The sequence below is a fragment of the Podarcis raffonei genome, chromosome 15, assembly GCF_027172205.1.
Source record: "Podarcis raffonei isolate rPodRaf1 chromosome 15, rPodRaf1.pri, whole genome shotgun sequence".
Classification (NCBI taxonomy): domain Eukaryota; kingdom Metazoa; phylum Chordata; class Lepidosauria; order Squamata; family Lacertidae; genus Podarcis; species Podarcis raffonei.
In genome coordinates this window covers 10,031,234-10,058,743 of record NC_070616.1, presented here as the reverse complement: position 1 = coordinate 10,058,743, position 27,510 = coordinate 10,031,234, and the positions used below count along the sequence as shown (strand labels likewise).

Genomic DNA, 27,510 nt, shown 5'->3' with positions numbered 1-27,510 from the left:
AGAAGACATAGGATTAAAGATGGACCATGCACTGCAACGGTTTGATGTTATTTTTAGTAGCATCATGTCAGTGAACTGCCTAACAATCAGGGTTGTGGGGGGTTTTTTTTGGGGGGAGCAGTGGGGGGGGGGAATCAAGCCAACTTGCTTGCTTACAGAAAAATGCTTTCCCCCCCCCCCACCTTCCTCAGTTGGTGATTAGTATTCTGTGGTAAAGCAGCTGATGGCATGAAAATTGGCAGGTCATGAGTAAGAAGAGAAAAACAATATTCTGGTTAGAACTGCAAGCAGCAAACAGCCATGGCTGCTTTTAAGGTCATCTTGAGAGGGTCCAGGATCTTTTCAATGATGGTACCTTGACTGTAGACTAGATGAACATCCTGGCATCCACTCTGCAAGCAGCAATCTATACATTACGTTAAGTGCATAGCTTGCCCTTGAAAGTCTGATACTTCTTTTGAAATGGCAGTATGACTGTGGGTTCATACACAGCAGTAAGCTGTGGTTAACATTACCTGTGGTTTATAAACCAACCACAAACCATGGTTAACAAGCAACCAAGCTTATATACCATAAAGCTAAAGGTAAAGGGACCCCTGACCATTAGGTCCAGTCATGACCGACTCTGGGGTTGCGGTGCTCATCTCGCTTTATTGGCCAAGGGAGCCGGCGTACAGATTCCGGATCATGTGGCCAGCATGACTAAGCTGCTTCTGGCGAACCAGACCAGCTGATGGAAACGCCGTTTACCTTCCCGCCGCAGCGGTACCTATTTATCTACTTGCACTTTGATGTGCTTTTGAACTGCTAAGTTGGCAGGAGCAGGGACCGAGCAACGGGAACTCACCCGGTCACGGGGATTCGAACCCCTGACCTTCCGATTGGCAAGCCCTAGGCTCTGTGGTTTAACCCACAGTGCCACCTACGTCCCCCTTACCATACCTAAAGCTAATAAACCATAGCTATGCTGCTGAGCTGAGTTTAAACGTTACACTAATGTTGCAGTCAAAAATGGGGATGGCTGTGTTAGTTTTGCTGGTTGTAATGGCAGCGCTTCCCTCTCATTTAACAATATTCCTTTTACACCTGTTGCATTACGGAACTGTGTTTAGTTTTTTGTTTAAAAAATCAATATACCACCATGCCACACTAAATTTAATTCATACCAGTGGGTGTGGCATGCGACACAACAGTGGATGTCACTACACATTTCACCACCCTGTATGCACATGGATGCTTGTGTTCCTCCACGATTTACCAGTGAAATTCATGGGAAACACCTGCATGCCAGAATATGCCCCCAAATTTTATCACATGGCATCTCCCATCCCTAATCTTTAGGTAGGACTGGGAAAGTCATAGACGTATAGAAGCACAGAACTGAAGAGTTGGAAAGGACCCCAAGCACCATCTAGTCCAACCTTCTGCAATGCAGGAGTCTCATCTAAAGCATCCATGACAAATGGCCATCCAAACTCTGCTTAAAAACCCTCAAGGAAGGAGATTCCACAGCCTCCTGAGCGAGTCCGTTTTACTGTCCAACAGCTCTTCCTGTCAGAAAGTTCTTCCTGATGTTTAGTCCAAATCTCCTTTCTTATAACTTGAAGTCATTACTTTGAGTCTTACCCTCTAGAGCAGGAGAAAACAAGCTTGTTCCCTTTGCCATGTGACAGCCCTTCAGATATTTGAAGATGGCTATCTTATTTTTTTTATAAAAAGAAGATTAGTTTTTTCCATAACAAACATCATATAAAATAAACATCAATACAATAACACAATGTGGGATTTTTCCAGTCCCATGACTTCCCTCTACCATCTCCATTTTTCCATTATTTTTGGTTATTTCAAGCATGTCCAAGTCATATTTTCTGTCTGTATATATCTAATTCTTATCTATCATCATAATACTGCAAATGTTTTTTAGAATCCTGCTGATGTATCAACTTGTATACAATGCTTTGACATATATGCAATAAAAAATTCCCATTCATCTTTAAATTTGTTATTCTCCTGATTTCTGAGTGTTCCTGTTAATTTTGCCATCTCTGCATATTCCATCAACTTAATTTGGCAATCTTTTTTTGTGGGAATTTTTCCCTCTTTCCAGCATTAGGCTATCAATATTCATGCGGCCATGACTGCATACATAAATAGATTTTTATAATTTGGGGGTATTTCCCTTCCTGTTATTCCTAATAAAAAGGCTTCTGGCTTTTTAACAAAAGTTGTTTTAAGCATTTTTTTTCCCAATTCATTATATATTATTTCCCAAAATATTCTTTATAACTTTGCATTGCCACCACATGTGATAAAATGTACCATCTACCTCTTTACATTTCCAACAAAGATGGCTATCTTATCTCCTCTCAGTCTCCTCTTTTCCAGGCTAAACATAGCCAGCTCCTTCAACCATTCCTCATAGGGCTTGGTTTCCAGACCCTTGATCATCTTGGTTGCCCTCTACACATGTTCAGATTGTCTGAATCCCTGGAGAAGTGCTGCCAGCCAATGTCAAGAATACTGAGCTGGAGTAACGAACAGCCTGACTTGGTATACGGCAGTTTTCTGTGTTTACTGCTATGGTTAAGCTGTGCAAGTTAACCAAGACACAGAAATAATAAATGATTGTTGCAAGACATACAATGCATTCCTTGGGGTTGAATACTGCTCTTCTTTTACTTTGGCCAAGGGGAAAATGGTTGGCCCCCTGAATACATAGCCGGACTGCCCCTCCCTAGGAAAACACAAAAGAGATCCCTTCTGCCCTAAAGGGATACCAGAAGGTCCTAGCACCTGCCTATCTGCAAGAGGTGAAGTTCTGTAATGAGAGCAAACTGTTAGCCATGAAATGGAGAGATGGATCAAGCCCCTGGTGGTTGACTTGCAGAAAGATCTGCTCTCATATGAGCCATCTTCAATGGTGCATAAGACAGGCTCATTTCTCTCTCTCCTGGGAGTGACAGATGACATTAAAAAGAAATAATAACCGTCATCTGTTTCTCACTATGGTGGGAGGACATGTCCATGAATCATACAAATGGCTTCAGTGTGGTTGGACGACCGTTTTCTGCTTTCTAGCACTAATAGCTGAGTTAGACCTTTTCATTTGATAGTGGAAATGGGACCTGAGACTCTCAGGGTGGCTCAGTTTTGCATTTGCTCTGATGTTTTCTAACCTCCTTTCCAAGATGGGATGAAGAATGTCCAAACAGTTCAGGGAGCCATGCAGGAGTTTGGAATGTACAAATATTGCCACAAGGAGCAAAAGTCTGCACTGCACACTTGCACACACGCAAACACTGTGAAAACCTAGACATCAAAACTTTTACATTAATATTAGGATTCATGTTTGATAAACCTAAGTCTTAGGGAGAGGTATTTGCCAGCTACCCAAGATCCTTTTGGTGTGAGATGTCAAGTACAGTGGTACCTCAGATTAAATATGCTTCAGGTTACATACGCTTCAGGTTACAGACTCCATTAACCCAGAAATATTACCTCGGGTTAAGAACTTTGCTTCAGGATGAGAACAGAAATCGTGCTCCGGCGGCGTGGCAGCAGCAGGAGGCCCCATTAGCTAAAGTGGTGCTTCAGGTTAAGAACAGTTTCAGGTTAAGAACAGACCTCTGGAACAAATTAAGTACTTAACCCGAGGTACCACTGTATTGAAACTTGGACCTTCTGCATTCAAGGCACATGTTCTACAGCTGATATAATGTCCCTTTCTTCAATATAGTTTGAAACTCTATTAATATACTATTTTAAAATTAGCGCTTTGTCATTTGGTCCCCAGGTAGAGTTACACTACATCAAGGTGTTAGTACTAGCACACAAACCCCCAAATGGCTTGGAACACAAGGACCTAAACGAGCACCTTGTCCAACATCAACCATCTCATACCCTATGATAGAGAGTTGAGCCCTAGTTGGTGATGCCACCACCGGGGGCTGCCCAGTTGGCATGGACCCATAACGTAGCAGTGCCTTTTCAGTGGCAGTTCCCCATTTGTGGAATGCCCCCCCCCCCCGTGAGCTGTGTCTGTCTCTTTCACTGAGTTTCAGGAGGAGCTTTCAAACATTCCTGTTTACCTGGGCATTTGATGAATGGCAGACACTGTTCTGAGAACACCCTGACAAGGTCAGCTTCAAGGTCAGCAGGAACGAACTCTTCACTTATCAGCTGGCAATCCAGCACCCAGCAGGATTAAACTTTGTGCTCGCTTATCAGCTGATAACACCCAGTAATGGCAGCTAACTGACAGGCAGGGTTTGTTTCGGAGAAATGGTCTTGCGGGTTAAATTGGATTCCTTGGCAGACCAAGACTGGCTTGTGGGCTGTCCTGGAACAAAGTGTGCCACTTCTGTCTTTTTACAGAGCCAAAGCGCAGCTTGTGATTGACAGGGGAGTAGGAAGGGGGGGTTCAGGGGGTGCAGCCCACCCCGGCTGTCATCCCTGAGGGGGTGACAAAATGGCACACTGCGGGGGGCAGCACTTACTGTGGGGCCTGGCCTGCAGTGTGCCTGAGCCACGTGTCTCTCCTGGGAGTGAGGCGGTGGATCAGGGCCCCATGCTGCCCAAAACGGCAGCGTGGGGCTTGCGTTCGCCAGGCAGACTCCGTGGGCAGCTCACCATGCCGCCCCCCTGGGTGGACCGCTGTGGCGGCCCCATGGATGGATCGCCCTGCCCCCACAGCTCCAGGTGCCAGAGCAGCTAGCTATGCCCCTGGTCATTGTCCAACACATTTGTCTTTAATTGAAAGACAGATATCAACCTTATACCTGTAAGTTTACTTTGTATAAATTAAATACTCCCCTACCCCCAATTGGGACACGGGTGGCGCTGTGGGTTAAACCACAGAGCCTAGGACTTGCCGATCAGAAGGTCGGTGGTTCGAATCCCCGCGACGGGGTGAGCTCCCGTTGCTCGGTCCCTGCTCCTGCCAACCTAGCAGTTTGAAAACACGTCAAAGTGCAAGTAGATAAATAGGTACCGCTCCAGCGGGAAGGTAAACGGCATTTCTGTGCACTGCTCCGGTTCACCAGAAGCGGCTTAGTCATGCTGGCCACATGACCTGGAAGCTGTACGCCAGCTCCCTCGGCCAATAAAGCGAGATGAGCGCCGACCCCAGAGTCGGCCATGACTGGACCTAATGGTCAGGGGTACCTTTACCTTTACCCCCAATTCCCTATAGAAACTCTCAATCAAAAAACAAAACTACCCTCCCAAGCATTTTTCCTGCTCTAATAGAAAGGAGGGGATGTACATATCAAGGCAGCTTCCCCTCCATCTGCACCCCTAAATTCCATAAGCAGGAAAAGCCATTTCATCTTCTCTGTCCCCTCCAACCTCATCGGAGTACGACTGGAGGACTCTTTCAGACTGCAAAGATTATTCAGCAATCAAAAGCAAAGCAGCCAGCAGACCAAAAATATCATTGTAAACGAACCTTTCCTTCCCAAACACAGGGACCTAGGATGAGATACTGAGCAATTTGCATTGGCAAGCGAAATCCCCAAAGCCGCAGACCAACAGAACATTTTGTTGCTGGGCTATGTTCAGGGCCATAGGGAGTCTCAGCCAGCGCATACTCCAATGCTCAGTCAGACATTAATTGAAGCGATTTAAGGTCGCAGGCCCATTAGACTGGAATACCTCTTTTTTCCCCCCATCCTCAGTTGGCCAACTCACTTAGCTTGGAAATCAATATAACAAAAACATAAGCTTTTCAACAACTGAGAGTTCAGTGTTGCCCAAGAGAAGCCACTGGCTTTGGGGACATTGCAAATGCACACTATTTATGGTAGATGAAACAAAATATGTACAAACACACAGTTGCTTCTGGAATGTAGAGGAACAATTGCTATAATTACTGTGGCTCGGTGATGTCCCATTTTGTTCTTGCTGACCAGGTATTTTGCAGGCAATCCAACATTTCTCTGATGAAAATAGGGGATCCGATTCTACATACAGTGGTACCTCGGGTTAAGTACTTAATTCGTTCCGGAGGTCTGTTCTTAACCTGAAACTGTTCTTAACCTGAGGCACCACTTTAGCCAATGGGGCCTCCTGCTGCCGCCGCACCGCTGGCGCACAATTTCTGTTCTCATCCTGAAGCAAAGTTCTTAATCCAAGGTACTATTTCTGGGTTAGCGGAGTCTGTAACCTGAAGCGTATGTAACCTGACATAAAACTGTATTTCATATACAGACATCAGTCACCTTGAGCCATTTGCAACCTCTCTGTTGAACCTACCTCACAGGAGTGTTGTAAAGAAAGATATGTCCTGATTTTCGAGAGACAGTCCCGAAATTACAGAAGCCATCCTGGTTTCTGATTTGATCCTGAAATGTCCCGGTTTTCCTTTTTCCTCCCCTCCATGTCTCGGAGAATAATTAAAGTGTTCTCTCTGTGTGTGAGTGTAGGTGCAAAAACAAAGCCCTGTTTCTACTGGAGAAAAACCAGTAGAAACCTGCACTAAATGAAGGAAATAGCGAAGCTGGCATACGAAGCCCTTCTTGTAATTTTGGAGGAAAATGTAGCCAATCTTCTTTAAATTCTTTAACTACATGCTTCTACAGCCAGCCATTTATTTGTTTTTAGGAAACACGGGGGGTGTTGATTCATTTGCTGTAAATGGAGCCTTACAGTGTCTACTCAGAAAGAAGTCCCACTGTATTCAATGGAGCTTACTCCCAGGTAACTTGGTCAAGACTGGGCAGCCTTACACTGCAATCCTAAGCATTTTTAAGCATCTGTCAGGGAAGCTATAATCTACATCCTGCCTTGTAGATTCTTTACTGAGAGGGATTGAACTACATCGCTTTACTGAGAGGGATTGAGGTCCCTTCCAAATCTAGATTTCTTTTTATGGAAGAAAAGAGAAAAACTCAGACAAAAGTATTAAGTGCTGGTGGTTCTGGCTCACTGAAGGTTCCAGATTCAATCTCTGGCATCTCCACTTAGGACTGGGAATATTTCCTGTCTATCAGCCAGTGTGGACATTACTGAACTAGTTGGACCAATGGACTGACTCAGTATAAGTCAGCTTCCTGTTTTAAAATATATGGATGGGGAATAATAATAATAATAATAATAATAATAATAATAATAATTTATTTATACCCCCGCCCATCGGACTGGGTTTCCCCAGCCACTCTGGGAGGCTCCCAACAGAATTAAAAGCACAATAAAACATAAAACACTTAAAACTTCCCAAAACAGGACTGCCTTCAGATGTCTTTTAAAAGTCAGGTAGTTGTTTATTTCCTTGACATCTGATTGGAGGGCGTTCCACAGGGTGGGCACCACTACTGAGAAGGCCCTCTGTCTGGTTCCCTGTAACCTCACTTCTCGCAGGGAAGGAACCACCAGAAGGCCCTCGGAGCTGGTCCTCAGTGTCCGGGCAGAACGATGGGGGTGGAGACGTTCATTCAGGCATACAGTGATACCTCAGGTTACAGACGCTACAGGTTACAGACACTTCAGGTTACAGACTCTGCTAACCCAGAAATAGTACCTCGGGTTAAGAACTTTGCTTCAGGTTGAGAACAGAAATCGTGTGGCGGCGGCAGTGGGAGGCCCCATTAGCTAAAGTGGTACCTCAGGTTAAGAACAGTTTCAGGTTAAGAACGGACCTCCAGAACGGATTAAGTTCTTAACCCGAGGTACCACTGTACTGGGGAAGGGAATACATTGGTCTTGGCTGGGGGGTTTTGCGGGGGGGGGGAAGAGACTGCAACTCAGTGGTAGAGCTCCTGGATTGCAAGCAAAAGTCCATCTCCATCTCCATCTCTCCCCAGCTCCAGTCCATCTCCATCTCTCCCCTAAAGCCCTGGGGAGCCATTGCCAGTCAGTAGAGATAATACAGAACTAGGTGTATTAATAGGTCTGGCGTAAGGCAGGTTCCTATTTTTCCTGTGTTCCTAACTAAAACAATTCCTGTAGTCTACTCATTTCCCACCCCCTATTGCTGTCCTTAAAATAGCCTCATTGAAATAATAATGGAGTGCATATGTGTGTTTATGTGTGTGCATGTGTGTGAGAGAGATTTCACTTTGCATTGCAGTGCTCTCATCTCCGCGGCTATCGCACACATTCCGCGGGAAGCTTTCCAGAAGCTGGAAAGAAGTTCATAAAAATCAGAAGAGCTACACGGCAGAACGAGTCATGCTCATATTTCCATGGTAACCGCCTCATTACTATGCCGGGTGCTGCTGCAGAGAAGGGAGGGCTACCTGAAGCAAGAATGATGCATCCTTAGAAAATTCAAACACCATTTTTTTTGGGGGGGGAGAGGAGTTGACAGCATAGCACATGCAAATGGAGCCCTAATGCAGGTGTGCTTGGCTTGCTTGTTATTTTAAAAAAGAATAACCACTGCAAGTGAGAGAAGGATTTAGAGAGGAGATGCCGTGATGGGAAGCAGCGCTACGTATTGCATGCAAACACACTGCTATGAAGTCAGGAGAATTTTGATTAATTTTGACATCAGCAACCTGAATCAGCTGAGTGACACTTCACTTGGGTTATAAAAGGCACAGCGGAGAACCATAAAGGCGGGCAAGACCACGTATCAACACAATAAAAGCCCTGACAGGTGTATTATTCTCCCGAACTTAATCCCTGATGTCCTGTGACCCTCTGGGAAATCACCTACACAACCAAGAAACGACACTTTTAAGGCTCCTGCTTAGAAGTTCCCCAGAAATTTTGCTTCAGTTGAATGCTGATTTTTACTCTTCTGTCCCATGTAAGATCAGCAGAATCAACCCACTGAGGAGGTGAGGTGAAGCTTCTGCCTTGAGCGGCAAGAGCCTTAGGTGTGGAACCTGCCTTTCCTCTTCTGCCGGGGTCCAGTCTGACTCCCCCTCTCTCCTTATAAGAACCTGTATGAATGTGGCCCCCCAACTTTTCTCACAGGCTCATATAAGATCAGTACAAACCGTTAAGCCGGTGAGCATTTAAGGTCCCCAACCCTAATCTGCGGGTTGCCATCTGACTGGATTTCACTTTGATTCTGATTTGATTTTAGGATGTATTTTAATTGATTGCCTGATTTTATGCTAATACAGTGGTACCTCTGGTTGCGAACGGGATCCGTTCTGGAGGCCCGTTCGCAACATGAAGAGAACGCAACCCGCAGCGGCATGTCTGCGCACATGCAGGTTGCGATTTGCCGCTTCTGCGCATGCGTGTAATGTCATTTTGTGCTTCTGTGCATGTGTGAGTGGCGAAACCCGGAAGTAACCCTTTCTGGTACTTCCGAGTCACCACGGGATGTATCTTGAAGGAAAATAACATGAAGCGGACGTAACATGAGGTATGACTGTATGTTATATGTTTGGTGTTAGCCACTCTGAGCCCGGTTTTGGCTGGGGAGGATGGGGTATAATTATTATTATTATTATTATTATTATTATTATTATTATTATTACTACTACTACTACTACTACTACTACTACTCCATTGCTCCCACCTACACTGCCAGTGGAGAAATGGCCCTGGCAGAGGCACTGGTTTCCAGAGGGATGTTGTGAGATCTTGCCAAAACCTCACAATAGTGCATGAGATCTCTTGGGATCTGGATAGAAGCTGATGCTTTGCTGAAAATGCAGATAAGAGGAAAAGCACTGAGTTTCACCTCAAGCAGAAATGCAGCACGCACCACACCTGTATATCAGGAAGAGGCTGAGTGACTTCAGAGCAGGCTTCTGATATCTTTGGGAGAATCATAGTGACCAGCTGGATATTTACCGTATATTTTCCCGCATATAAGAGAATATTTTTGATAATTTTTTTAGTCAAAAAGTGGGGGATGTCTTACATAGAGATGGTGAATACACAGGGCTTTGGGCTTTGGCAGCCCTAACTTTGGGCGACCTCTGCAAAAAAACTCAACAACTTTGGGCGACCTCCCCCCCCCAAAAAAAGTTCAAAGTTGTTCTGTTTGATGTTTAAAATATTGATTTCTTAATTTGGGTTTCAAAAATATTATGTATATATGTATGTATGTATTGAATTTATATACCACCCTATCCGCGGGGGTCTCAGGTCGGTTCACAGAATAAAATCAAGATATAAAACCACAAAATGCATAATAAAAGTAAAAACGATAACCCAGTCTTCTAGGGCATCTTCTAGTCCAGTCAAAGGTGATTATGGGGTGATGTGCTCATCCTCTTTTTCAGGGGTAAAATTTCTTTCCAGGTGGATTTTTCAAATTTGCTAAAATGTCTGTGGCTATACTTTCTGGATGAGATATTGACATAACTGGTGACTGAAGACTTGCTTTCCTCTTCTCTTCTCCTGCCCCCTCAGCAATGTATCACAGCTTCTACTGTATAGCCTACATATAGTAGGAGTATTTAAAATGAGAGTCGTCATAGCGTCCAATTTTTTGCTTTTCACAACATGCCAGCCCTATCTTATACATGGGGGCGCCTTATACATGGGAAAATACAGTATAAGGAATAAAGTGGTATCTCGAGCAATCTGGTCTTGGGCTGTGTATATCCTTATATATGAGCAGTAACACCTTGAACCTGACTCAGTAGCAAATTGGCAGCCAGTCAGCATCCTCCAATTAAAGTGCTATATGATGGCAGTAGTAGTCACAAGCAAACTAACCACTATGTCTTGCACCAACTAAGCCCATTGCAGTAATCCAGCCTTGAGGTTGTCAGTGCATGGACAACTGCAGCATTAGCAGCAAACATCTTCCCAATGTAGAACGGGTTACTTGGTATTAAACTTTCTGGATTCTAGCAGGAAGATAAGGTTTATTGGACCAGGTTTATAGAAACCCAAGCCCCTTGATGCAAGTTATTAAGCCAATTCTGTAGCATGATAATGCCCCAGTAGAGAATGGGTTGTATGCTAATCTTATGTCAATTCAATTAACCTCATAGAGTTAAACTAAAATAATAATAAGAAAATAAGATGAAAAGGAGAAAACAGTTGGGATGACTTAGAAGCTACAAGATCTAAGAATCCTGCATGCATGTCCCTCCCCCTGCCTCCAAATTTCAAATCTCAATGGATGCTGAAATTGGATTTCCTCCAAATCAAAGGGAACACATAATCTTGCAAAGTCTTCACTTTCTAGTCCAGACGTGTGAGAAATTCCCAACAGAGAAAACTTGCAAGTTTTAATTGGAAATCAACTTAGAAATTATAAAAGGCACCATTTAGCACTCATGGCTTCTCAAAGAACTGGAAATCTCCATGCAAATGTTATTTCTCAAATATGTTTATAGATCTCAAACAGCAATTACTCTCCTAGCTGTGTCTACTTCATATTAGTAATTCAGCCCTACATTAATCTTTGTTATTCATTTTTCACATTTATATTCCCACTTTCCTCTGAGGAGCTGAAGGCAGCATACATGGTTCTCCTCCTCCTATTTTATCCTCAAAACAACCTTGTGAGGTAGATTAGGTTTGGAGACAGGGACTGGCCCAAGGTCACCCATTGAGTTTCATGGCTGAGCAGTGATTTGAACCCTGGTCTCCCAGGTTCTAGTCCAAGCATTCTAACTCCATAGTGGGAAAGCAAGCATACTTACTACAATAGTCTTCATTGCCCCCAGGCTTTTTTCTGCACTGTACTTCATGTATATGTCACGGAAAAATCCAACATGATACACTATTGCCTTCTAAATGGTACAGATGGCACAAATAAAATAACACTCACACCACCACTTCAGATCTAAGGTTTGCTAGTAAACTTCCAGCAGAAGCCATTTCGCAACATCTTTTTAAGATGGGAAACAACAGGAAATATCTCACTAAATAGAAGACTGCTTCTGAGCTGAATAAACATGCATGAGGTCATAAGGTAAAAGGTAACAGAACCCTGGACGATTAAGTCCAGTCAAAGGTGATTATGGGGTGCGGCGCTCATCTCACTTTCAGGCCGAAGGAGCTGGTGTTTGTCCACAGACAGCTTTCCGGGTCAGGTGGCCAGCATGACTAAACCACTTCTGGTGCAATGGAACACTGTGACGGAAACCAGAGTGCATGGAAATGCTGTTTACCTTCCAGCCACAGTGGTACCTATTTATCTACTTGCACTGATGTGCTTTTGAATTGCTAGGTTGGCAGAAGCCGGGACAGAGCAATGGGAGCTCACCCCGTTGTGGGGATTCAAACTGCCAACCTTCCGATCAGTAAGCTCAAGAGATTCAGTGGTTTAGGCCACAGCGACACCCACATACCGCACATTGCAATACCTAATTGATTTTTACCTATTTTTTAATGTATCACACACACACACACTAATAGCATTGTATGGTTTGCAAAAATGCAAGAAATATTTCTTTGTGCTGATAAACCCATTCAGAGATGAAAGTCACATGCCCGCCCACACCAAATATAGAAATATCGTTTTTTGCTGCAATCCTGTGTATGGTTAGAAGAGGGAATGAGACATTGCATCTACTCCCCTTCCATCTAGAGTGGGGTGCCGTTGGTTTCAATCTTCACAGATTTGCAAAGGATTGTACTGCAGGTGAGTGGAGTCCCCAAAGGAGCACCCTGCTTTCAAAGAAACACACTGCCTCCCCTCCTCCCCAATTGAATAATCTGCTCAGTAACCATGGAGCAGAGGATTCGATTCTGGGGGGGGGGTGCTGCTTCAGGGGGTGGGGCATCAGGAAGGAAGGAGAGGCAGTCAATGGATAGGAAAGGTGAGATGGAAAATGTTATGTATTCAGTGGTCTGTGTTTGCTTGAGCCTGAATCTGGACTAAGGATTCTGAGCCCCTGTGTTCTGATTCGATACATGATATCCAATCACAGGACATTTCAGGTTTTGGGCCTCTGCCATTAGTCCTTAAACTCTGAGTCATGATTTGCAGCTTGGAAGTTTAGACAGCCAATCACATTGGGAGTGGGAGTGGCCCAGGCCTTCAGAAATGTATATGAGCAGTTGCTTTGCCCCTGTTGTCCAGTTCTGTTAGTTCAATAAAGGTTCTTGCTGTTATCACTGTGTCTTGCCTCATGGTAACCCACCTACACTTCAGAAAATCCACTTGCAAAGGAACACCCCACATCCAAAGACATCCACCACCACCACTCCCTGGAAGATGCACTCAGGCAGGGAGGTCATTGGACTCAGATACATTGGGGGGGGGGTGTTATAAATGTGTTATAACAATGTGACATCAGATGGCGCTGTAGAGTTCAGTCTTTCAGAAACGTGATTTCCCATTATGAGGTTTCCAACGCATTTTCCTGAAATGTTTATATATATATATCTAGATCCAGCCCTTCTCTTCTCCTTCCTCCTAAGCTTTTTCACAAAGTTTCCTTCTCTCTGCCCACTTGACTTTCTTCTTTCTGCCTACCTGGCTTCCTTCTTCCCACCCAAAGCCTGCCACTGTTTCCTGCCTGTCAGGGACTGGACTGAACAGGAGGAATGGGAAATGAGCCCTCAGTCTGATCGGCTCTTCTCAGAAGAGAAGGAGGAGTGGGAAGTTTCACCCTCCCCGTCTCCAGCAGTTTCAGGAGCAGAGAGAGACAGGGATGATGTCCAGCTGAATGAGGAAATCCCGAATTATGAGATAGTGGAGGGTGAGGAGGGGGGAATTAGAGAGGAGACAACAGGGACCTCCCTGGAGAGTATGGAAAACCCTCCCAGTTCAAGGGCTAGAAGGTCCCTCCGCATTCACAAACAGAGAATGCAGAGGGAAGGAAATGTTTTGATGAATATATGGCAAAATATTGCTCAAAAAAAAGATACGCTAATATGCCTAGATTAAAATGTGAAGTACTGGACGGAATAAAAATTAGTAAGGAAAGATAATAAGAATATACAGATGATTTGAGAAGATTGTAGAATGCAAAGATTATTGTAAATTGTATAATGTGGAGGAAATCGAGTGGGGGCAGAGGGAAGTGGGAGGAAGGAGGAAAGAATAATATGATGGATTGAGGAAATGTAAATGTATGGGGGGATGGGGAAGAAATGGTGTTGGCTTTGGTACATCTGTATTGTAATGTAATATGTGGAAACCAATAAAAAAGAAAAGGGGAAGAAAACCCAGAGAATGCAGAGGGATGTGACTCCTGTGACTTCCTGTAGGCTTCCAGGATGTTGTGGGAGATGGAAGAGGAGGGACTCAGAGTAGCCAACATCTCCTATGCATGGAGACATGGATCCTTTGTCTTGCAACCAGATGACTGAATAAAAAGCCATACAATACGAATTGTTTGTTCTTCTTGCCTCTGAGGCTATTGGGGGAGGAGAGGATGCCTGACTCTGCCTGACCACCATCACTTGACCGGTTCAGGTCACTCTAGATAGCCCAAGGCAATTCAGGGCTATCTACAGTTGACTCAGGGAAAGCCTGGATTTTCCCGGAATTGGCCCAATTCATTTGGAGATTTGGTCAAATCAGGCACTCAGCCCTAGTGGGAACAAATGGTCCACTTGCCTGTGTGGTCAGCCATCCTCCCCTTTTTCAAAATGGGCTACTCACATCACATAACAACTCAATATTTTGCGGGTTTGAATTTGATTAAAAAGAGGCGATGGACAACTTCTCAGAAATTATAGCAGCAGCAGCAGCAGCAGCAGCAGCAGAAAAATGCCCACTTTGGTTCACTTTCCATTCTGAAGCCGGAGATTTACACAGCTTTGAAATAACATTTAAATCAGCTCGAAAATAAAAATAGCTGAGCAAAGATGCTCCTTTTATAGGCCAAATGCAACCGAGGGCATATAATTAATGATCTTGCTTCTGCTGGCACTTCACATTATTGCTTCCCATAGTGTGCTATTTATTTTGCCTCTAGAGACAAGATCAATTCATTTTGATCCACAAACATTTCAGACGGAGAAGGTTATTATAGAAGTTGAATATAATGGATAATTTCCTTTTGTATTTTGGCTGGGGAAATTGTGTGGGTGGGTGTGCCAATACACATCAGAAGTGAGGAACTGGATCCGGCCACCTCCACAGTCCCACCCACTTGTCCATCACCTGCTGCAATGATTCCAGGGGACTGAAACTGGCCAACATGCAAAGAGGGTTGCCACAACCACCAATCAGCTGATTGGTACTGGAAGCATGATTGTCAGTTACAGGATGAACCTTAGGTCTCTGCAGAGGAGGAAATGCTTCATTTTTTGGAGCACTGTCCCCTCTGCAGAGATCAAATTTGTATTTGATCTCCCTACTCAAATAAAAAAAGAAGTCCATCACGATAAGGAACAGATGGAACTTCTATCTTAAATGGATAGAAACTACTGGAACAAAACACATTCGGTGGAAACTAAAGACGCTATGCCTGTGGCTGAGGATAGATGTTTGAACCCTTCCAACAGATATGGGTGTGGGTGGGAAGGGAGGGGAAGGAAAAATTGTATGGGAAATTTAAAAACTGGAAGGAAATAATGTATGTAAAAATCCTGAAAGAAAAAAAGAGAAAAATGTGTTTGTGTGTGTGTGTTTGGTTTTAAGTTCTCTTGTATGACAAAGATTTGCAAATACCATATTGGCCCGAATATAAGCCGTACCCGCAAATAAGCTGCATTAAGGGGAGAGAAAAGGCAATACCTGGGCTGCTCTTGAGGGGGGGACCACACTGCTTTGCCAGCGGCCTTCCCCCCTTCCCCTTCTTTCCGGTGGCTCGGCAGAGGCTTGGGAGTGGCGGGCAGGTGTTGCGACAATGCCCTGTGCTCCCAGGCTGCTTATGGGGGGGGGGAGCCACACCACTTTGCCAGCAGCATAAGGTCATAAATCTAACCCACACTTTTAACTTTTCATGGTCGGAATTTGGAAAAAAAAAGTGTGGATTATATTCGGGCCAATATGGTAAAACATAACAACAACAACAACAACAACAACAACAACAACAACAACAACAACAATATTAATAAATTTTATTTATATCCTGCCCTCCCCAGCCAAAGCTGGGCTCAGGGCGGTTAACAACAATCAAAATAGTCCAACATTCTAAAAACATTCATTATAAAATTAATTAAAATCAAATTCAAATCAAATTAATGGCAACCATCAAGCAAAATTCTGTGCAGATTGCCAGAGGAGGCGGTCAGGCTGCGCCCTGACCAAAGGCCTGGTGGAACAGCTCTGTCTTGCAGGCCCTGCAGAAAGATGTCAGGTCCCGCAGGGCCCTAGTCTCTTGTGACAGAGCGTTCCACCAGATTGGAGCCGCGGCCGAGAAAGCCCTGGCTCTAGTTGAGGCCAGCCTAACCTCTCTGTGGCCTGGGATCTTTAGGATGTTTTTATTTGCAGACCGTAAATTTCTCTGTGGGACATACCAGGAGAGGCGGTCCCGTAGGTACGAGGGTCCTAGGCCGTATAGGGCTTTAAAGGTTAAAACCAGCACCTTAAACCTGATCCTGTACTCCACTGGGAGCCAGTGCAGCTGGTATAGTACCGGATGAATATGATCTCGCAGCGAAGACCCCATAAGGAGTCTCGCCACGGCATTCTGCACCCGCTGGAGTTTCTGGGTCAGTCTCAAGGGCAGCCCCACGTAGAGCGAGTTACAATAATCCAGTCTGGAGGTGACCGTCGCGTGGATCACAGTGGCTAGGTCAGGGCGAGAGAGATAAGGAGCCAACTGCTTAGCTTGGCGGAGATGAAAAAATGCCGCCTTTGTTATAGCTGTAATCTGCGCCTCTATAGAGAGGGAGGTATCGAAGATTACACCCAAACTCTTAACGGACGATGCTGGCACTAATTGCACCCCCGCAAGAGATGGGAGTTGCCCGCTCAATCCCATATCGCTCCGTCCCAGCCAGAGGACCTCTGTCTTCGAAGGATTTAACTTCAACCGGCTCCCATGTAACCATCCAGCCACAGCTTCCAGACATCTGGTCAGTGTATCTGGGGCCGAGTCAGGATGGCCGTCCATCAACAGATAGAGTTGGGTGTCATCGGCATACTGATGGCAACCCAGCCCAAAACTCCGGACAAGCTGGGCGAGGGGGCGCATAAAGATGTTAAAAAGCATCGGGGAGAGAATCGCACCCTGAGGCACTCCACACACCAAGGAGTGGCGCGATGACAATTCCCCCCCAAGTGCCGCCCTCTGTCCCCGACCAGAGAGAAACGAGCGCAGCCATTGAAGGACTGTGCCCTGGATCCCCACGTTGGCAAGGCGGTGGTCCAGGAGTTCGTGATCGACCATGTCGAAGGCTGCTGACAGGTCTAGAAGAATCAGCAGCCCCGACCCGCCTCGATCCAGCTGCCTGCGGAGATCATCTGTTAGGGCGACCAGAGCTGTCTCGGTCCCATGACCAGCGCGGAAGCCGGACTGGAATAGATCGAGAGCCGATGTTTCATCCAGAAACCTACCAAGCTGTTCAGCAACCGCTCTCTCAATCACCTTACCCAGGAATGGAAGATTCGAAACCGGGCGGTAATTGGATAGATCTAAAGGATCTAATGATGTTTTCTTTAAGAGCGGACGCACCACTGCCTCCTTCAGTTCCCCTGGGAATATCCCGGTGCCAAGGGACAAATTGATGATATCACCCAGGGGGGCCCGCACCTCGTCTGGACACACACTAATCAGCCAAGACGGGCACGGGTCAAGAGGACAGGTGGTGAGCTTTCCAGCTTGGAGGAGTCTGTCCACATCGGCTGGGGATATCCGGTCAAAGTGGTCCAATACTGGACCCGAGGACAGTCGAGGGGCCTCCAGTTCCTTTATTGTATCCAAATTGGCAGGGAGGTCATGGCGGAGCAACAGGACCTTCTCCGCAAAAAAGCTCGCAAATGCCTCACAGCTGTGTGTCGAATTGTTATTTAAATTTGGCTGTCCTTCAAGGGACGTTAAAGACCTAATTATACTAAATAATTGCACCGGGCGAGAGCTAGCGGAGGCAATGGAGGCCGAGAAGTAGGACTTCTTAGCGGCCTTCACTGCCATCTCGTAGGTTTTCATAAAAACCCTATAAGATGTTCTTGAGGCTCCGTCACGGGCACCCTGCCATACTCGCTCTAGCCGTCTGAGGTCCCGCTTCATTTTCCGAAGCTCCTCGGTAAACCAGGGAGCCCGGTTTCTGCGGGGTCACAGAGGGCGCCTAGGTGCGATCTCATCGATGGCTGCTAGGAGCTGGATATTCCAGCCCTCAACAAGCTCAGTCAATGAGTCGCCAGGGGGAGCAAGGTCCCGCAAGGCCTGACGGAATCTATCAGGGTCCATCAGCCTCTGCGGGCGAGCCCAAATTGGCTCGCCACCTAAGCAGGGTGGGGGTGGAAAATCAATCCTGGCTTTCAGTGCGTAGTGATCAGACCATGGCACCTTCATCGAAGGAGACATGATCACATCTATACCGGCGCCAAAGATCAAATCCAGCGTGTGGCCTGCTTGATGTGTGGGGCCCGAAACAAACTGGGAGAGCCCTAGTGTCACCATGGAAGACACCAGGTCCAGAGCCTGCGAGTAGGGAGTGGCATCAGCATGGATGTTGAAGTCCCCCAATACCAATAGGTTAGGGAACTCCAAGGCCCAGCCGGCCACCGCCTCCAGCAGGCCTGACAGGGTGGCTGCTGGTGCGCTAGGTGGCCGGTACACCAGCCAGACAGCCAAGCTCACCTCAGAGCCCCACACTAGGCCAACACATTCAATGCCGGGGATCGATGGCGATGGTAGAGCCCTGAAAGAACAGTCTTCTCGGATTAATAATGCCACCCCTCCCCCCCCGGCCCACTGTCCGCGACTGGTGGAGGACGGAGAAACCCGGGGGCGCCATCTCTCGTAAGGTAACAGTTTCCCCTTCGCGCACCCAGGTCTCCGTCACACAAGCCAGGTCAACCCCGTGCGAGGTGAAGAAGTCTCTCAGGGTGGCGGTTTTGTTGCCTATAGACCTGGCATTGCACAACACCAGTGACGGAGGTGAGTAATCCTTGCTCACCCTACCTTCGTCCCTCGGGATGGGGCGCAGATTGGAAGGGGTACGAGCATATCCGTATCTCGATCCCCTTCGCCTATGACATCTGCCCCCACCACCATACCTCCCTTGCCCCACTACGGTAGCAATCCCAAGCCTCAAACCAACCTCCATTTACAAAATAGAAAAACAAATCAAACCAAAAACAATTGTACCAACAAAACAAATCCCCACCCCACTCAATATCCAACCCCAAACCAAAATAAAACGGAACAAGATAAAAATACATCAATAAAAACCACCGTTCACGGTGGTACAACAAAGTAAAAAGTAAAAACCCCTATAAAACACTTTAAAATATATAAAAACATTTTAAACATTTGCTGCGGCAACACCAGTGTCCTTAAAACAGTAGCGGTGGCGAGTGTGGGCCCCGCCCCCTAGGCCTGGTGGAGTGGGCCTACAGGAGGGAGCGGCCTTCCTCAACCCCCACGGTGCAGCAGCAGTGTCCCAGTGCCTCATGAGGCCTCTTAAGCTGTGGCGGTGGTGAGTCAGTCTGGGCCCCGCCCCCTGGGCCAGGTGGAATCAGCCTGAGGAGGGAGCAGCCTTCCCAACTCACAGTGCAGCAGCAGCAGCCCATCATTCTTTAAATAGAGAACATATAAAGAGCCCTGCTGGATCAGGTGAAAGGCCAATCTAATCCAGCATCCTCAAAGCGGCTATATGTTCTCACACCACCTATATCTGTTTTCATAAAGCATGTTCTCACTAAAGGAGAGCACGTGTTGCGGATGGGGCCTAGCAAGACACCCTGTAGTTGCCAGGCAGGATAAGATAGAGAGGCCTGGCAAGGATTGGCTGTTTGAGTTGCTGGGATAAAATTGATGTTGCCAATTTGGGGGTGGGAACAGGTTATTTAAACAAGGTTCACAGCAAGCTGCTTTCTCTTTCAATGTGGGAACCAGATCACCCGCCCGCCCTCCCTTTTGGGCTTGTGCTTTGACCTTGCTATGCCTGTCATGGGGTCGTCCGCCTTGGTGCGGGGGCCTGGTAGGAATTTTTCCATTTGGCTGATTAGTGTGTGCCATTTGGTTTTTGCCTACTGCATAGCAAATCGTCACAACTTGTAAGGTTGGCGGTTAGGCATTGGTTTAAATTGGTTGGTGGAGGGGTATGGATTGGCTGTGCCTGCCCCTCCAATGCTGCTGCTGCTGCACGGGAATTCCGTTAAAGGAATTCAGGGGCTTACCATTCTTTCGTCCAAACCCCTGGAATCGGGTGCGGGCCGCGTAAGCCCCTGGGAGCATGCGGGGAGAAGCTGAGGGTCTGTGTCGCAGCTCCAGTTATCCCTGATCTTGTTCCTCCACACTGGCTTTCGCTGGAATCCGGGAGTCAGTGCTGTCCCCCAAGGCGGGGGGGACAGATAGTCATAACCAATGCCTAAGCAACCACTCACAATTTGTATGTTTAATAAAGTTGTGGCCAAAATTATGCCAAAAACCTTAAACAAAAATTTATGAGTGATGTGTGAGTTATTGGGGTAGGGGTGTTTTGGGGGACCTCAGCACGCAAATAGTGTGTGGAAGCTCTTATATCATTATATAGTTTAACTACTGGGTAGCCTTGGGCCTAGCGGTATCTGATGGAGCCTGGTGTACCTTCTTGCAAGAGATAACAGGGTTCCTGTTTAGCATCCTGACCAGTATGTTATAAGAAGATAAGAAGAGCCTGATGGATTAGGCCAATGGCCCGGGCACAAGAGCAATCACCCCTCCTGCATTTTCCAGAAAGTGGTACCCAGAAACTTTGCTGCCTCTGACTGTGGAGTCACAGCATAGCCATCATGGCTAGAAGCCCACAGGTCCTCAGAACTCTTCTCACTAACAGGATTTTCCTCCCCATGCAATTCAGCCTTGTACAGGAAAGCCTAGCCGCTGGGCTCTTGCAATTACATTTTATTTGGTAAGGTGACAAATCTAATTGTAACAGCTACTCAACTGGGCTTTATCCCAAGGTGACAATTACCAGACCAGGGCAGCACTTTATGCGCGTTATTTTGCAAATGCAGTCCCCCGCTAATGCACTTGTGCGCACTAACAGGCTTCAATTTTACTAATGAAGAGAAACAAGAGAGAGATGCCTGCCATCCTCACTCTTCTGCACAGTGCTGATATAGATCTTGGTAATATTGGTGAGATCTAATCATAGATCAAAGCTGGAAACGAAACCACATAATAAATTATGGAGGGAGCTGGGAATGTTTAGCATGGAGAAGACTGGGGTTTGTGTGTGATTTGATACTCTTCTTCAAATATCTGAAGGGATGTCACATGGAAAATGGAGCAGACCTGTTTTCTGCTGTTCCAGAGGGGAGGACCCAAACCAGTGAATTCATAGAATTGTAGAAGGTAAAGGGAAAGGACCTCTGGACGGTTAAGTCCAGTCAAAGGCAAAGGGGTTGTGGCACTCATCTCGCTTTCAGGCTGAGGGAGCTGATGTTTTTCCATAGACAGCTTTCCGGGTCGTGTGGCCAGCATGACTAAACTGCTTCTGGCACAACGGGGCACCGTGGCAGAAACCAGAGCGCATGGAAACACCATTTACCTTCCTGCCACAGCAGTACCTATTTATCTATTTGCACTGGCTTGCTTTGGAACTGATAGGTAGGCAGGAGCTGGGACAGAGCAACGGGAGCTCACTCCATTGTGAGGATTCGAACCACGACCTTCCGATCAGCAAGCCCAAGAGGCTCAGTGGTTTAGACCACATTGCCACCCGTGTCCCTTAGAATCGTAGAACTGTAGAGTTGGAAGGGACAATGCAGGAATCTCAACACACACACCCCCCCCCCTCAATTTGAAATCATACTGGATGGACCCTGCTTAGCTTTGCAAATCTGCTAGCAGTTTTATTGCTAAAAAGAAAGGAGATTCCAGTTGAACATTGGGAAGAACTTCATGAAGGTAAGAGGTTTTTGACTGTGGACCAAATAAGAGTAGGCATGTGTGATGGGATGGTGAGCGGCTTGTGCGTAAAATCCTAGTCCCTCAGAGTTTGGCTAAGTCCACAAACCTCTGTCTGTGACGGAGCTCCTTAAGCATGGCTCCATCAGTCGCTCGTAGAATCGGACAGTGGGCGTTTACGGAACTTCTTCCAGCATAAAAGCTCCTTAACGGAAACGCGTCTTCTGGACTCTCGGCGTGACGGTTTCCGGCGAGGAGTAGGTGTCCCTATGGGAGGTCCTGAAACCTCCCCACTATTTTCGCTGGAAGTGTCTCTGAGCCCTCCCTCTGACTCACTTTCCCTTGGAACTCCACCTCTCCCCCTGCTGGTTCCCTCCTCAGCCGAATAGTCTCTCTCAGCCTCTGTGAGCCCTTTCACCTCCTGCTCCTCCGATGGCAGTTCCCTGACAGCATGTAAGCAGCACTGTCACAGAGAGCTCATGGCTGCAGAAGCTCAACATTTTTGAGAGTCTCGGAAGCCGAATGATTCAGAACCCGAATGCCAAAAACCTGGAAGTGAATGTTTCCATTTTCAAATGTGCCTTGGAAGTTGAACGGCTTCTGAACCGTGGTTCTCTATTTTCTCAATGGACTTTGCCGAAGCCCATTGCACCTCGGTTGCCAAACATTTTAGAAGTCAAATGGTCTTTCGGAACAGATTACGTTCGACAACCGAGGTTTCACTGTATGCCGGAAAATAAACAGTTTAGATAGTGCTGTAGGGCATGTGGCAAGCTTTAAAATGGTATGTATGTTTACTTTGACATTGCTTATTACTTATTTATTAAACTCATTGGCAGTGTTTTTACCAAAATAACGTACAGCGACTTACAATATATAAACATTCCTACATGAAAACCAGCATTAAAAAAATGCAAATCTAAAAGACAATCCTATTTTTAAAAGGCAGGGTTAGAACATCCCATCCATCCGAGGAGGCTACAGATAATTAAATGCCAAAGACCTAATGAAAAAAGACATGTTTTTGACTGGCTTATAGAGAAACAAAATAAACTGTTATGTGAATGCAACCTTAGGGCTATGTAGGATTCCACCCCTATTATATATCACTTGACATCATCTCAGGGGTTTCCCCCTAGACACCTATGAAGACAAACAGCACCACAAGGAAATGAGCACAGACGAGCCTGAATTTAACTCCACTCAAAATCTTCATTGCCCTTTTCATAAAATTCCCCAGTATTTGTTTTAGAGTTCCCTGCTGCATTTAGCAGCAGCCTACAGCCCCTCACTGCTGAAAAACAGCTCTCACTTTTAACATCCTTCCACTAAAATGTTCTTCAACATTTAACAAAAACACATTGGGAAATGGGGATCAGGAAAAGAAAGATAACTTTTCAGAAATGCTCACATCTTCTCATTTTGAGCACAACTTTGCCACCAACCTGCCAGAATATGCTGTCAATTGTATTCCCCAGAAAACCATCCCGTCCTTCTGATGACACCAGTTTTGGTCCAAGGATTGTCATGAATTCATCAAAATCAACTTGACCATCCCCTGGAAAGAAAGGCAGACGACAACAAGTTTTTATTAACAATACCACGCTAAGAGATTTTTTTTATTAATTTGTGGCACAAATTTATAACACATCTTTCTGCAAATTGCAGCCAGGGGAGCTAAGATCCTACCCACACCATACTTAGAAGCATAGAATTGTAGAGTTGGAAGTGACCACAAAGGTCAACCCCCCCCCCCCGAAATGAAGGAATCGTTTGCCCAACATGGGGCTCGAACCCACGACCTTTAGATTAAGAGTTTCATGCTCTACCAACTGAGCTTTCCCAGCTTGTTCTAAAGCAGATAGCTCCCCCACAAAGACTTCTGGGAACTGTACTTGTTTTCAGAGTGTTGGGAATAGTAGCTCTATTGGGACAAACTGCTGTTTCCCAGGATATCTGGGGGAAAGTAATGGTGCAGATATGAACTAAGAACAGGGGGAAGAATTAATAAGAAAATGATGGCAGGAGAAACATGAGGTCTGTTGGTGGTTTGCTTCCCTAGTAGCTTCTTTGTATCTGTCACTAGGAGCCAAGGTCGTCACAGATATCAGCTACATGAGAACATCAGTAGATCCTGCTGGATCAGGCCAATGGCCGATCTAATCCAGCATCCTGTTTTCACAGTGGCCAACCACACGTCTGTGGGAAACCAGTAAGTTGGATTCCAACACAAGAAGACTCTCCCCTCCTGTGGCTTCCAGCAACTGGCATTCAGAAGCCCTGCTGCCTCCAGCTGTGGTAGTAGAGCATTGATAGTCATCTCCTCCATGTATTGGTCTAATCTTCTTTTAAAGCCACCCAAGGTGGTGGCCATCATTGTCACTTGTGGAAGCAAGTTCTCCAGTTCACCTATGGCCACAGCTGAAGACATACCCAGATACTCTGGGCAGCTTCCAACATTAAAAACATTAAACATTTTTAAAAACTTCCCTATACAGTTGTACCTAGGGTTAAGAACTTAATTCGTTCTGGAGGTCCATTCTTAACCTGAAACTGTTGTTAACCTGAGGGACCATTTTAGCTAATGGGGCCTCCTGCTGCTGCCACGCCGCCAGAGCACGATTTCTGTTCTCATCCTGAAGCAAAGTTCTTAACCTGAGGTACTATTTCTGGCTTAGCGGAGTCTGTAACCTGAAGCGTCTGTAACCAGAAGCGTCTGCAACCTGAGGTACCACTGTACAGGGCTGCTGTCAGGCGGCTGTCAGCAACTCCCACAGCTGGTTGCCAGGAACGTACAAATACAAGGGAATGTTTCTTACCATCTGCTTTTTTTATTCAGTATTTACAGAGGGAGGCTTGGAACCCAGCCTCTTGGATAATGGTGTTGTCCTGAGTGACTCTCCTTTTTTTCACTTCCTCATTCGTCATTATCATCACTTCCCCTATGGGTGCTGTAGAGTCCTCTGTCTCCAAGCCCTTTGCTCTCCTACTTTCAAGGCTCGCCGGGTTCGGGGGGGGGGGTCTGGAATGCTTTCTAAAGACACTGTGTCCTTCAGCTATTGCCCTACTGTGTTTCCTCTACCTCCTCCTCTCCCATTACAGTGGTGCCCTGCAAGACGAACGCCTCGCAAGACGAAAAACCCGCTAGACGAAAGGGTTTTCCGTTTTGGAGGTGCTTCGCAAAACGAATTTCCCTATGGGCTTCCTTCGCAAGACGAAAGCCCATAGGGAAATCTCCGGGACAGCGGGGAAGTGCAGCGCGTCTTCCCCACTGTCCTCAGACCTCCTCCGAAGGCTGGCGGCGGGGCAGAGAGACCTCCTCCGGCCGCCAGCCTTTGGAAGGCTGCTCCGAAGGCTGGCGGCAGGAGGAGGTCTCTCCGCCCCACCAGCAGCCTTTGGAAGACTCCTCCGAAAGCTGCCGGTGGGGCGGAAAGACCTTCTCCCGCCGCCAGCCTTCGGAAGGCTGTCCTGAAGACTTGCGGTGGGAGGAGGGTTTTCCTTCCCACCGCCAACATTCAGAATGCTGTTCTGAATGTTGGCGGTGGGGAGGAAAAACCCTCCTCCCACCGCAAGCCCCGGGAACAGAGGAGAAGCGCTGTGCGCCTTCCCCTCTGTTCCCGTACCTGTCCTGAAGGCTTGCAGTGGGGAGAAAAGCCCTTCTCCACACCGCCAGCCTGGCAAGCGGTCTCCATAGGAACGCATTAATTGATTTTCATTGCATTCCTATGGGAAACCGTGCTTCGCAAGATGAAAAACTCGCAAGAAGAAAAAACTTGCGGAACGAATTAATTTCGTCTTGCGAGGCACCACTGTATTTTCCAGCTTTCCCCCTCATCTGCCTCTGAGCTGTGACCTGCCTCAAACCCCTGTTGCAATTCTGAACTGTCTTCTCTTCTCTGGAAGGCTCAGGCTGGGGAGGCGGTCTCCACCATTCCTCCTCTGCTGCCAGCTGCCAGCTGCCTTCAACTTAGTGTATTTTTCAGTGTATAAGACGCCCCCATGTATAAGACAACCCCTATTTTTTTGGACCCAAAATTAAAGAAATCAATATTTATTGAGTTGTTGAGTTTTTTGGGGGAAGAGCTCACCCTTGAGTTTCTCTTTGGGGGTAGGTTACCACCACCAATTGCTCACCTGCCCGTCTGCTTGCCACTGCCAATCGCCCGACTGCCCAACCGCCCCCCTCTGCATTCACTGACAACCCCCCAATTTTTGCCTAATTTTTTTAAAGAAAAAAAATCTTATACATGGAACGTCTTATACATGGAAAAATATGGTATTTATCTCCTTGGCTGGGGGGTCACATACCCTTCAATATTTATCTGATAAAAATAGGAATGTTCTAAGGAAAAGTGGAACATTCCGGGTTCAAATCAGAAACCAGGACGGTTTCTGTAAATCCAGGACTGTCCCTAGAAAATAGGGACACTTGGAGGGTTTGCTGAAGAAGGCCCACTATGTGAGAGGCCAACACTGGATCTCTACAGCTGCTGTTTCCTTAGAGGCCTGCCTTGGCCCCCAGATTCAGAAGTGGAGTTAGCATATGGAACACCTAAGGGGGGGGGGGACTTGCAGATGCTTTTGCTCCATTCACTCTCATCTATTTAGTTGCATCCGAAATTGAAATATATTGCAAGCTGCTCCAAGAATGTCAGTTTGTAGATACAGTAAATTAATGATAAATCATCATATAAAACCCAAACACAATATATACAAATTAAAAGCAGACAGCAGGTAAAGCTAATCAGGGAAAAAAATCAATAAAGCAATGCAGCAATAAATCAACAGCCAGTTAAAAATGTATTTAAACTAAGAAGTGGTGAAAACTCATCGGACTACAGTGGTACCTCGGGTTACAGACGCTTCAGGTTACAGACTCCGCCAAGCCAGAAATAGTACCTCGGGCTAAGAACTTTCCTTCAGGGTGAGAACAGAAATCGTGTGGCGGCAGTGGGAGGCTCCATTAGCTAAAGTGGTACCTCAGGTTAAGAACAGTTTCAGGTTAAGAACGGACCTACAGAATGAATTAAGTTCTTAACCCAAGGTACCAGTGTACTGGGATAGCTCACTTGGTAGAGCATGAGACTCAGGGTCGCTGGTTTGAGCCCTGCATTGGGTGAAAGATTTCTGTATTACAAGGGGTTGGCCTGGATGGCAGTAGTGGCCCCTTCCAACTCTACAATTCCATGATTCTATTATTCTAATCCAGTAAAAGGGCCACATCCACATCAAATATTTAAAGCACTCTTGTACCACCACAATGATCATAGTTTCCTCCAAACAATCCCGGGAACAGTAGATTCCCGCCCCACCCCCCTAGTCCCCTCACAGAGCTACAATTCCCAGAGTGCTTTAAAAATTGTAGCTCTTAACAACTCATGGAAGAACACAGAGATAAAAAAAATGGTGCTTCAAATAATGACAGAGGTTTGAGATGGAGGAACACTGAGGGGGAAACCACAGAGGGTTGCCATATGTCCTCCTTTTCCAGGACACGTCCTCTCTTTCATGGGTAGTCATAGCGATCCATAGTGAAAAGCAGAAGTTGGCAAATGTGTCCTCTTTTCTGGCTCTTCAAAACATGGCAACACTACACAGAAGCTAACACCAAAAAACTGATGTAACCGAACATCTCCCAACTCCCTTCTCAGTATACAAAACTTTGTTTTAAACTGACACC

The 27,510-nt window shown here is 46.3% G+C and overlaps 1 protein-coding gene across 4 annotated transcripts in view; it reads right to left on the bottom strand.

Moving 5' to 3' along the window:
- Nucleotides 1-27,510, bottom strand: part of CALN1 (calneuron 1) — a 142,219-nt gene that overhangs the window by 5,878 nt on the left and 108,831 nt on the right. For all 4 annotated transcript variants that reach the window (XM_053366781.1, XM_053366782.1, XM_053366783.1 and 1 more), the window contains one exon: nucleotides 23,276-23,388. In XM_053366781.1, the coding sequence (XP_053222756.1) occupies nucleotides 23,276-23,388 (113 nt within the window). The remainder of the gene's footprint in view (nucleotides 1-23,275; nucleotides 23,389-27,510) is intronic.